Source organism: Notolepis coatsorum (assembly GCF_963971535.1).
Source record: "Notolepis coatsorum genome assembly, chromosome: 9".
Taxonomy (NCBI): Eukaryota; Metazoa; Chordata; class Actinopteri; order Aulopiformes; family Paralepididae; genus Notolepis; species Notolepis coatsorum.
Window position 1 is genome coordinate 121,999,710 of NC_140173.1, and position 13,007 is coordinate 122,012,716.

Consider the following 13,007-nt stretch of genomic DNA (forward strand, 5'->3'; position numbering starts at 1 on the left):
AAAAAGAAAAAAAAATTAATATAGTTTACATTCTTTTTCATCTGTGCATCTGTGCTGTGTTATAATTTTTATTTTTTTTTAAATGTCTCCCTCTTCTCCTTCTCACTCCCTCTAACACACTGTCAGCCTCACTATGCTCACTGCAGCAGGAGAGGAGGCAGATGGTAGGTCTCTTTCTCCAGGCTTCCAGCATTATAGAGTCCAAATCCGATCCTAGCCAATCAGATTCGAGCTGACTGCCACACCCTAAAAGTTTAAAACGGGGCTGAGAGGAAAACACTCAGCATATTTTCCCCTCTGCACTCTGAACATTGTATTAACCCGTAACTGTTCCCACGGGCCGAATATTGCCCCGATCCTCGCGAGATTAAATCCACGGGGACCTCTCGGCGTGCCGAAGCCTTTCCCAAATCACTTCCATCATCGAAAACGAGGGGAAAAGGTCGGCTCGCGACCCTGAAAATGTCGCGTGATTTTAAAAACGCTCTATTAAGTGAGCCTATTATGGGATCCACGCGAGCTTTCTATCGTGGAAACATCTGGGCGTCCCGCAACTTTTACTCATTCACATGTAGCCCCTAAAATGCTTAGAAAAGGAAAACAGAAAGCGTGGAATAAATTCGCCGAAACGGAAAAGTGTCCCACGGGCGCGCCGTGATTCCGATCCGCGTGAAAATATTCACGGCCATAGATGAGACCGTGGGACACCTTTTTTTGCTCCCACGCAGCGCGCAAAATCGTGCAAGGAAAAATCGGACCAAAAATTAACCAATGCTCCAGCAGTATTAATGACCCTGATGTAAACAAGACAAACGTCTTTCTCTGGTCTGCATCCTCTTATACAATTGCGTGTATTGAGCCGTACTGTATTGTACCCATTCTGCAATCTGTTAAATAAATAAAAATAAAGTTTGACTGGCCGCCGAGCCATACTGTAGTGTACATGGTGACTGCTTGACTTAAAAAAAAGAAAAGAAAAAAAAAATATTAATAAAAATATTTAATAATTTTTTTTTTTATAATTTTTTTTGGCTTCCCCTGTTATTTTACCCACGCGACGCCACTGGACAGACATCAATTGGGTTGGAGGGGGGGGGTTATGGGTGGGGGGGGATTGAAGGCAAGGGTCGGACCAAAAATTAACCAATGCTCCAGCAGTATTAATGACCCTGATGTAAACAAGACAAACGTCTTTCTCTGGTCTGCATCCTCTTATACAATTGTGTGTATTGAGCCGTACTGTATTGTACCCATTCTGCAATCTGTTAAATAAATAAAAAGAAAGTTTGACTGGCCGCCGAGCCATACTGTAGTGTACATGGTGACTGCTTGACTTAAAAAAAAAAAAGAAAAAAAAATTAATAAAAATATTTAATAGTTTTTTTTTTATAATTTTTTTTGGCTTCCCCTGTTATTTTACCCACGCGACGCCACTGTTAACATGGACTGTGTGGCTGCTCTAACCTGTTAACATGGACTGTGTGGCTGCTCTAACCTGATAACATGGACTGTGTGGCTGCTCTAACCTGTTAACATGGACTGTGTGGCTGCTCTAACCTGTTAACATGGGCTGTGACCTGTTAACATGGACTGTGTGGCTGCTCTAACCTGTTAACATGGGCTGTGTGGCTGCTCTAACCTGATAACATGGGCTGTGTGACTGCTCTAACCTGTTAACATGGGCTGTGTAGCTGCTCTAACCTGATAACATGGGATGTGTGGCTGCTCTAACCTGTTAACATGGACTGTGTGGCTCTAACCTGTTAACATGGGCTGTGTGGCTGCTCTAACCTGTTAACATGGGTGCCGAAATTAAAAACAAGTTGTTCCACGGCGCACATGCAACCGTTCCACTGGCAGTGTGGACCTAGGCCAGGGGTCGGCAAACCTTTACTATCAAAAGAGCCATTTTGCCCCCTCCTGCACAAAATACAATTAATATGGAGCCGCAAAACCTATTTACCCTGAAAATTAAGATAACACAGTGTATAAAGTTGTATATATATTTCTACTATAGAGAGGGGTTGGAATTTATTCAAAAGCTTATTTCTAGTATGTACCTATTGTAATTTCTCGTTCGGTCTCCAGTGCCGGACAGGAGACGGGCAAAGATGACAGCTGGCACCAAATCCATTCTGAATAAGAGACAACGGACCCAGTACTTTGTTGGTGGTGTGAACATTTGCCTACAAACATTAAATATCTTCGGAACCGTTTGTATTAAATTATATCTGAATCGGTTATCGATTCAATCGATTATCTTCTCTGTCAAAATTGAAAGTGTATCTCTCCGTCGCATAAAGGCTGGCTGGCAGTGTGCATAGAATAAGGCATATATTATTGAAATTAGTTTCCTCTAACAAACGCATCTATTTCTATATTTAATATCGTTTCATATACTCCAGTGTGCCGTCAGACAGATTCAGTCGTCAGACATGCTGAGACAGGCGAATTATGTTCTATGTAGGCTATCTTGTTGCAAAATAATAATAATAATAATAATAATAATAATAATAATAATAATAATAATAATAATAATAATAATAATAATAATAATAATAATAATAATAATAATAATAATAATAATAATAATAATAATAATAATAATAATAATAATAATAATAATAATAATAATAATAATAATAATAATAATAATAATAATAATAATAATAATAATAATAATAATAATAATAATAATAATAATAATAATAATAATAATAATAATAATAATAATAATAATAATAATAATAATAATAATAATAATAATAATAATAATAATAATAATAATAGCCTCATTGAAAATACTCTTGTTGCTTCGTTAGTAATAATAATAATGAATTGAATTTGTATTGCACTTTTGGTTCAGTAGGATCCCAAAGTGCTACAGGGTTAAAACATAGTTAACATTTTATTATTAATTATTAGTAAAAAAAAAAAAAATACAGAATAGAAATAAGATAAAAATAGAACATAGTTAAAAACATAGTATAAACAGAAAATTAAAGACAACAGCACAAGAAAAGAAAAAATATCACAAGAAAAAAAATTCAAATACAAAGCTAACAGTCAAAGGCCTTTTGAAACAAATTTTGTAATTGATCCGGGATGAGACAGGGAGCCAACGTAGTGAGTGGAGGATGGGGGTTATGTGCTCGTGTTTACGGACTCTCATCAGGATCCTGGCAGCACTGTTTTGGATGTATTGCAGCTTTTGGATGCTCTTGCCAGGAATCCCGATGAAGAGTCTGTTACAGTAGTCCAGTCTTGAGGAGACAAAGGCATGGACAAAGTTCTCTGCATCTGATTAAATTGGGACGGAGTTTGGATATATTTTTTAGGTGATAGAATGAGGTCTTGCAGAGGTGTTTTATGTGGATGTTGAAGGTCAGGTGGGGGTCAAATCGAACCCCCAGATTTGTGACTGAGGGGGAGAGGGGGATTACCTGGCCGTCAAAGGTGAGATGGGATATGGATGAAGACTGAACCTGGTGCCAATGAGAAGTGCCTCTGTTTTTTTGCTGTTTAGTTGGAGGAAGTTGCTGTTTTCAGTTGGTTGTTTTCAGCGTTTTATGCGCATGTGACGTGTGTGACGTATATTTTAGTTGATGAAATATTAAACACTTTTATTTCAGTTCACAGTATCACCTTGATCTAAATTAAAATAGCCGTTATTTATTTCCATATTATTATTATTTTTCAAACCTACATGGAGCCACTGCAGAGTGGATGCCGCTCCAGAGCCGTGGGTTGCCGACCCCTGACCTAGGCTAACAACAGCACTGCAGTACATGTTGACTTATCATATTCATAATAACATCATATTAAAAACCTCTTAACCTCTTCCACCCGTGCGGCCCAGTACCAGACTGCAAATGACATCAAGTCATAAATCATTCTCTCGAGACTGTATGACATAATGTTGCGTTCTTCTTTCAAATGTATCTAAGAGTAAAGACCTACCCTAACCATGTCACAACAGCAGTCACAGTGTATATTTTCAGCAATACGTTTGTTTACCAATAGGTTAAAGTGTTATTAATGAAATATGAGTTTAGGAATTGTATTCAATAGATCGCGAATTTCGACCGGAAATAAATCCGAGCAACCATTTTGTCATTGTGATGAAGGAAAGACAAGGCTTTCAATGAGCGTTGAAATTTCGAAAAACTACATCTCCTAGGGTTCTCCAGCTTTCTGGAAGCAAATTACTTCCTGATTATTATTTTTTATTTCTCTTATTTCTCAGGATTATATACCACAAAACTGAACGTTATTGGCATAGTTTGGAGCGCAGTTAGTTTGTCTCCCTTTTGTGAACATTTAGCAACCATCCGTGTTGAAATCCGTTTCAAAATGGCGGAGCTGTCTACAAAATTTTAAGCTGACTGTAAATACAGTAGATTTCATTCTCGGTTCTTCATGCACTCCTGGTGATACTAAATCCAAATTGAACTCTGTCGTTGGAAGAAGTAGATTTGGCCCGATCCATAGATGTGCAACATCGCTATAATAAGGTCATTTATAGGCCTGCTATTCTATATTCTATAATAATATTTCAAATTGCATGAGTCCGTACTGTATCTACAAAACTTTCTGTTTAATCATCTTCCCTTTATAAATTGTCTTGTATTTTCTGTACACGTGATCTCAAGAAGGTACTGAACGAGCTCAGTGAGTTTTTCATGTCTGGTCATTTTTAGCATGGTGTTATTCACTGTCAAAGATGCAAAGAAAAATCATAATTCATATTCTCCTTCGTTTCATCACAATTTAATCACTCCTAGTAATAGACACAATATACAATGGGGATACATTCCCTGAGGTCCATAGATGTCCCTAGATACCAAGAACATGCAAATGGACCTTATAGAAGTGGAGCAATCCTCCATTTACTTAGGTATGTACTTTTAGGCGGATTTTCAGAAAATAGGGCTCAGGCTTTAACACATTAACTGCCACGCTTATATCCATCAATGTATGATCACTGCCACCAGTCTAAGCCTATGGAGATGTTTACCTTCTTTGCATGGCTATAACTTTTTAAATTGTATTGCTAAATTGACATTACTATGGCCCATTCAACATCGATTATCTATCGTTCAGGATGTAGGAACGTTTTACTTTTTCATTCATAGATTCATACGAAAATACTGTCTAGAATATAAATATGTTTTTATCGTTTTCTGCAGTAATTCCTAGAACGCTAGTTATAGGCATAAACGCATATATAGATTATCAACTGCCGTTTGTTGGCGATACACGCTATATTAAAAATTTCAACTGTACATGATCCTAAACGTTATGACTGATCATGCGCGGATGAACGGGGGGAGGGTCGTTTATATAGTTATATAATGCTTTATGTAGTATGGGTGATATATTGATCAGAGAAGTTTGCATGAATAATAATAAACATTCACGCTGAAAATGGCGTCAGAGTCCTCTTACCGATGAGACTGGAGGAAAAAGATCCCACTTATTTGACGGTGATCTTCTAGATCCTTTTCCGGTTTGTATAATCATAATAAACGTCCAACTCATATCGATTATTGCGTTATGGCAGCAATCGCTACACACGGACGTGTGTCTACAGTCCCGCAACAATAAAGTGGCGGACGAATTTGCCAGATGCACAGAGATCTCCAGAGATCCATTTCCGGTTGCAACTCGCCGACCATCCACCAGGCGGCAGTATTGAAGCGTTGCAGAGTTGTGCAGGCTCCCACTGTATCAGACCAGGCTCCGTGAGGGCATTCTGAATACCATGGCGAAAAAATGAAATATGATCTCAATAACGTTGTACGCCGTGGAATGGCAGAATTAGCATGAACTTGAATCACGTTGTACAACGTTTTTGGCGCAGGATGTGTTTTAATGATAGAATGCAACACCACAAAACAATGATTAAGCTTTAGGTTGTATTCATATAAAACAATGGTACACTGTATCCATAAACATTTGGACAGTGACATCTTGGGAACAGACTAAGCTTCCAAAATGTGCTTCCAACTCCCAGTTTGTAGTAAATCAGGCTGAAACAACTCCCAGTTTGTATCAGGCTGAAACAACTCCCAGTTTGTAGTAAATCAGGCTGAAACAACTCCCAGTTTATATCAGGCTGAAACAACTCCCAGTTTGTATGGGGCTGAAATAACTTCCAGTTTGTGGTAAATCAGGGCTGAAACAACTCCCAGTTTGTAGTAAATCAGACTGAAACAACTCCCAGTTTGTAGCAAATCAGGCTGAAATACCTCCCAGTTTTAGTAGATCAGGCTGAAACAATTCCCTGTTTGTTTCAGGCTGAAACAACTCCCAGTTTGTGGTAAATCAGACAGGCTTCTTCGAGGCATATTGAAGTTTGGAAGAACTTTTGGCTGTAGCCTAGTCTATATTCTTGTACTCAACTCCATGTGTTGCTCTGCATATGGTCTTAAACGTGAACTATTCATTTAATCAAGACTTAAACCTGCCTGTTGTCTTGCTGGTCCCTGGCTTGAACCAGTTCAGTAAGGACCCACTCCCCTTGTAAGCAACCATTCACTCCCTCTCCTTTTCTCTCTATATTCCTCAGCATATCTGATGCAAGAAAAATACAACCGTAAATGTAATTATCTCCAATCAAGTTCTATGAATGCAACATGCAATTTTAGCATTTTTACAGCTTTTCTTGGTCACACAGGACCGACAGAGGAGAGGGCGAACGGGAGGAGAGGTGGGGAGGACATGCGACAAATAACGTCGGGTGCTGGGATCGAACCCGGGTCGGCCGCGTAGGTGCGCGAGGCACTATGGTATGCGCCACGAGGGCGCCCCGTGCGGTACAAGATTAATCGTAAATAATTAGGCACAATTAGTAAGAACATTATGACCTCATCATTAATTTATAAAACATCAAATGTTTGTTTGCTTAAGGTATTTAGTCTGGGATCAGTTTGACATAGAACGCTAGTCAAGTGCGCTTACTAACAGCTTTCCAGAAACGTCATAGACTATTTAATATTTTCTGTAAATCTTATGACTATTCTTGATGGAGCAATCTTTCTAGCTGGTGGTGGTAGACTTAATGTTAGCTAGCCCTAATCATAATTCATACTGTATGTCCTACTAGTAGCCAACTAAAGTACCGTAATCTAACTGGTTGGTAAATTAACATTAACCTCTATATAATTATATGACATTAACATGAACTAGCTGGCTGCTGCAACAGCACCAACAGACGCAGCATGGGTGTAATGTTAGTGAATGTGATTAGACAGGCATGAAAACACAGCTGGTTAACGTTATTAAGTATAGAACCAGAAAAACTAAAGTTTGAGTGGGCACTTCATTACAATGATTACCCCCTTTATTCATTGAATAGACACAAAAAAAATCTGAGAGTCCCAGTCAACTATCAATCAATAGCCCTCGCCAAGATGCTGCCAAGCCATTCACTGCTATTTTAGGCGTGTGTAATTTCGGTGTGGAGAGACACACACACACACACACACACACACACACACACACACACACACACACACACACACACACACACACACACACACACACACACACACACACACACACACACACACACATATATACTACATACTGTATCTAATCATGAAAATTGAGATAAGAATCAGTTTAGCACAGCGTGCCACATTATTCTAATGAAAATGCACTCAAGACCCACTCAAGAGCTCATTCTGCCATCCCTCCTCCTATGGACCTGTTTACTGTGTGTGTGTGTGTGTGTGTGTGTGTGTGTGTGTGTGTGTGTGTGTGTGTGTGTGTGTGTGTGTGTGTGTGTGTGTGTGTGTGTGTGTGTGTGTGTGTGTGTGTGTGTGTGTGTGTGTGTGTGTGTGTGTGTGTGTGTGTGTGTGTGTGTGTGTGTGTGTGTGTGTGTGTGTGTGTGTGTGTGTGTGTGTGCGTGCGCGCGTGTGGGCGGGCGGGCGGGCGTGCATGCGTGTAAACAAGTAAACATTACGTGTGTGTACTGTATGCATGTGCATCCATTTTCCTTCAAGTGTTGATCCTCTAAGGTTGCATATTACCATTTCCAGAAAGGGAAAGAGAGAGAGGTAAAGAGAGAAAGGTGGAGACACAAAGAGAGGGAGAGGCAGAGAGAAAGAGAAAGAGAGGTAGAGGGAGAAAGGTAGAGACACAAAGAGAGGGAGAGGCAGAGGGAAAGAGGTAGGGGGAGAAAGGTAGAGACACAAAGATAGGGAGAGGCAGAGAGAAAGAGAAAGAGAGGTAGAGGGAGAAAGGTAGAGACACAAAGAGAGGGAGAGGCAGAGAGAAAGAGAGATAGAGGGAGAAAGGTAGAGACACAAAGAGAGGGAGAGGCAGAGAGAAGGCGAAAGATAGGTAGAAAGAGAGAGAGAGAGGTAGAGGGAGAAAGGTAGAGACACAAAGAGAGGGAGAGGCAGAGAGAAGGAGAAAGAGAGGTGAAAGAGAGAGAGAGGTAGAGGGAGAAAGGTAGAGACACAAAGAAAGGGAGAGGCAGAGAGAAGGAGAAAGAGAGGTGAAAGAGAGAAAGGTAGAGACACAAAGAGAGGGAGAGCCTCTGCGGTGTGCAGTCCAGCTTCACACCGCGGTTCTCAGGCCAGTAATTTTTTGCAGGTGTTTTTTTGTTTGTTTTTTTTCTATTCCCTCGTTGTCCACATGACTTTACATTTTTGCACGTCGCCAGAAGAAGAAAAATTACCCTTGACAGGGCACATTTTTCACCCAAACTGCAGTGCGGGAATGGTTGTGCTTTGCACATATTTATACCGTACAATATACAGGGGTAACTGTGACAAATTAGGGTGAAAAGTATTTACACTCATCACTTGTATTTTTATTCTAAAGAAACAATGGGTACATTTCTCAAGCCGGGAAAAATAGGCGACTTGTAACCGTCAGCAGAAATACCATTTCCCCCCAAACCACCCTATTAATTCCAGCCCCCACCCCTATACTAAAATCCCAATTACAGTATATGTAATACATTTGCCTGTAAATTATTTTGTAAAATAAAAAAATATATATCAGACAAATATATACCGGTAGCTCTGTCTCTGAAATGTGAGGAAGAGGGAGGGTTGAAAAGGTGAAATTCAGAGAGTCTGTTTTTGGACCATCCACCATGTTGTGAGAAAACAAACAGCTCTCCACCATGTTAAGTACGGTGGATGTGCTCCAGAGACCTCTCATAAAGCCAGATGATTCAGCCGCTATTGTTTCCCGTCATGCTTTGCGTGTTTCACTAGAAGTGGTCTGGCCGCTTCCAGGGAACATGTGGTTCCCTACGCGAAACAATTTCACACTTGCCTTTTCGGCTTTTCATTGCAATGCAGTGGAAATGTTTGTTATGTCGCTTGTTATAATTTTATTAACAGATTGCAGAATGGGTACAATACAGTACGGCTCAATACACACAATTGTTAAGGGGATGCAGACCAGAGAAATACTTTTGTCTTGTTTATATCAGGGTCCCCCATTTTCAATTCATCATAACATTTATGACATACACGACATACAGAGATATACAGTACTGTTACATCCAATCATTTATGACATACAAGATATACAAATATACAGTACTGTTTATTTACAGACAGAGTTTGTAAAAGAGAGTATATACATTTGAGGGGGAGGAAACTGTACATTGGGGCGGGTTGGGGGGATGGGGGGTTTGGATATTTACCGGAGGCCAGTTTGTCTGTTTTCCATTACACTCATGTTGAGAGGATGTTGCTATCCTGTGCACCTATGCTGACAGGTGTTTACGTGCATTTGGCCTATGGTACACAGGCTGTGATAGCGCACAATCCTCTTGTCGGATATTAGTAGTTTGTCGCAGAGGTGTGTGGCAGCCTGTCTTAGCAGCTCCTCACACTCCACACTATATTTACCCCTATTTACTCCTACAGTATTCCTGATTTATTGGTGATAGTCGAGCTGCTCAAACTAGAGGTGGTGGCAGAGAGGAGGATGAGAAGGAAGCTGGCTGCTATCCCCTCCCACCCCCTCTGAGGATACTAGACAAAATGAGGAGCACGTTCAGCCACAGACCCATACCCCCCCCGACACTCCACTAACGGCCTCGGCCAGTCCTTCATCAGGCTCCACAACCCGAGGGCATGGACTGCTGCCAGCTGGAGAACTAACGGCTCGAGGACTATTAGGAATGTCTGACCACTAAGTGTGTCTTTTTTTTCTTTTCTTTTAACCACCAAAACCTGCACGGACTACAACGTATGATGTACTGTATATCATGCCAGTTAGGGTACTTTGTGTATACTGCACCTTGTGTAGCTATACTGTTTACCTTTACTCCTACTCATAGTAGATATTCAGATTCAAATTTCTTATTGCCTATATTTGTAGCGTATAATATAACCGATAGGGCATACAGACCCCCATCTGCATCATTGTTTACTTCTGTTTATTTTTAGTAGTATATTCAGAGTTAATTACATTGCCTATATTTATGTCTTTCTACTATTACCCTGCCCATACCTGTACCCCCCCCCCCCCCCCTGCTGCTATGACACCAGAATTCCCCAGAGGGGATCAATAAAGGAATATCTTATCTTATTCTGTTCCGTCGTATTAGTTCATTGGCCATATTCACATGGCAGCCATTTTGCTCTTATGTCATCCCACCCAAGGTGGAAAGGAATCCCATCCTGAGCATGGCATAAGAGCAAAATGGCCGTACGTAAGGACATACTGTAGAAAACCAATATCTTGGTGTAGTATGGCCCATGTAGCTTACTGTAAATGTGTTTGTATTTTCAGCCAACACAGCTAAGGTGTACATCGAGGTACGGGATGAGAACGACCACCCTCCCGTCTTCACCAGGAGACTCTACATAGGCGGAGTGGCTGAAGACACAAAGAGCTTCTCCTCTGTGCTCACGATAGTGGTGAGCAAAATTACCTGTCGACCTGTATGATGGACAATACTATACCTAATGTCATGTCTAATGCTGGGGGGGGGGGGGGGGGGGGGGTACGGCGTTAAAAGATAACACATAGCAATAACAAATAGGTCATTATTTGCATTACATATGTCACCGTTCACCTCTGTATTCTGTACGGATTCAAATAAATATAGTGATCATTCTGGCTGTACGGCGGGGGTACGGCGGGGGTACGGCGTTAAAAGATAACACATAGCAATAACAAATAGGTCATTATTTGCATTACATATGTCACCGTTCACCTCTGTATTCTGTACGGATTCAAATAAATATAGTGATCATTCTGGCTGTATTAAAATAAATGCGCTATATATGTAAGCGCAATCAAAGTTTGGTTTTTGGCTATATATGGCTGGCTGTGAGGGACCCAAATCATTGCTGTCATATTGCTGCATTTACTTGAGGGCACAATTTCATTCTGTGGATGAAGCAAACGCATTCTGCTTGTTATTCTACATTCCACATCCTCTCCCTGAATGTGTGTAATTGTCTTGCCATCGATCTCCTAACGGGTTGGGACGGCTCCCCAGCTCTCCTAAATACTTGTGGCGATGGAATTTATTCTCTAGGCTAAGAAGGATGATAAGATGCTTTTACTCTCTAAAAGTAGGACCACATTAACTTTGTGTCACTCTATCTAGGGATGGTTATGACCAATTTCCCACTCTTGAGAGGCTTGATGAATTCGGACCCAGAATGCTTAAAGGGGAACTATTTTACTATTTCTTTCACTATTTGGGCACTTTTACACAATTCCTGTGAGTCTATGGAACACCTCTGTAATATATATATATTTTTTTTATTCATTGTTTTGTATTTCTACATCTATACTAAATTATTATTATTAATATAAGTTCACATAGCTAGGAAACAATGCTAAACACTCAAAAAGGCCATTTATAAGATAGTTCCCCTTTAACTTTTAAGTTTAATCAGATAACGAGTTCCAATCCATAACTTTTACTAATCAGTCGACTTAGACCGTTACTTTGGAGTCACTGGACAAAAGTGATTGAGACATAATTGATTTTTCAATGTTAAGAGAGATGGAATGTGTTCCTACGCGAACGGTGCATCATTCCCTAGTAACAAGTAATGTGCAATACAGAACTTTGTGTGACCCCAACACTTTCTATGGCGTATCTGCATGTCCGCTTAACCGCATGGTAGCCTGTCTGATTAAATCTTTTAAGATTTTATGGAATGTTTTTCCCCCAACATTCTGTTTTTTACAGTCGGACTTCCTGACAAAGTATCTTGTCCGTTGCACCAGAGCGCGTGGAACTGCACACAAACTCCTGACTTCACACCTCTTTCCCACACATTTTCCCCGTGGCCATGGCAAGAGAATTAATGTGATCCACTCTTCATGACATGGTTTCATCCTGCCCGCTATCTCCCTATTCCCCCTGCTCTCTGCCATGTCCGTGGGCAGGTGGGATCAGAGTGGAGCGCTGTAATCCCAGTCTGCATAGAGGCATAGCGGGAGATCCTGCCTGATTATAACCTGCTCTGCCTGCGAAGAGGTTCCACTCTTTCTTCTCTCATTCTGTGCGTGCGTGTGTGTGTGTGTGTGTGTGTGTGTGTGTGTGTGTGTGTGTGTGTGTGTGTGTGTGTGTGTGTGTGTGTGTGTGTGTGTGTGTGTGTGTGTGTGTGTGTGTGTGTGTGTGTGTGTGTGTGTGTGTGTGTGTGTGTGTGTGTGTGTGTGTGTGTGTGTGTGTGTGTGTGCGTGCGTGCGTGCGTGCCTCCAAAATAATTGGCTGTCCCCTCCCCTCTCTGGACTCCATCTACACATCACGCACAGTCACCCGCTCTGGTAAAATAGTCAACGATCCCTCTCACCCAGCCACACCACTTATTCCAGCACATGCCCTCAGGTCGCTACAGGTCCATTCTAAGCAGACACACACGCTTCACAAACAGTTTTTTCCCCACAGCAGTCCGAACACTGAACACCCTGGCCTGCCCCCCTTTGCACAGACGGGCAAGCATCTGTCACTGACTGACACCGTGACTGTCCTATATGTATTTATGTATCTATTGTGGGATTGG

The 13,007-nt window shown here is 41.0% G+C and overlaps 1 protein-coding gene across 1 annotated transcript in view; it reads left to right on the forward strand.

Annotated features, from left to right (window-relative positions):
* LOC311234736 (protocadherin-15-like) overlaps window positions 1-13,007 on the forward strand; it is a gene marked incomplete at its 3' end in the record, with an annotated part of 504,680 nt that overhangs the window by 445,819 nt on the left and 45,854 nt on the right. The window contains exon 23 of the mRNA XM_084321979.1: window positions 10,771-10,898. Within this exon, the coding sequence (XP_084178105.1) occupies window positions 10,771-10,898 (128 nt within the window). The remainder of the gene's footprint in view (window positions 1-10,770; window positions 10,899-13,007) is intronic.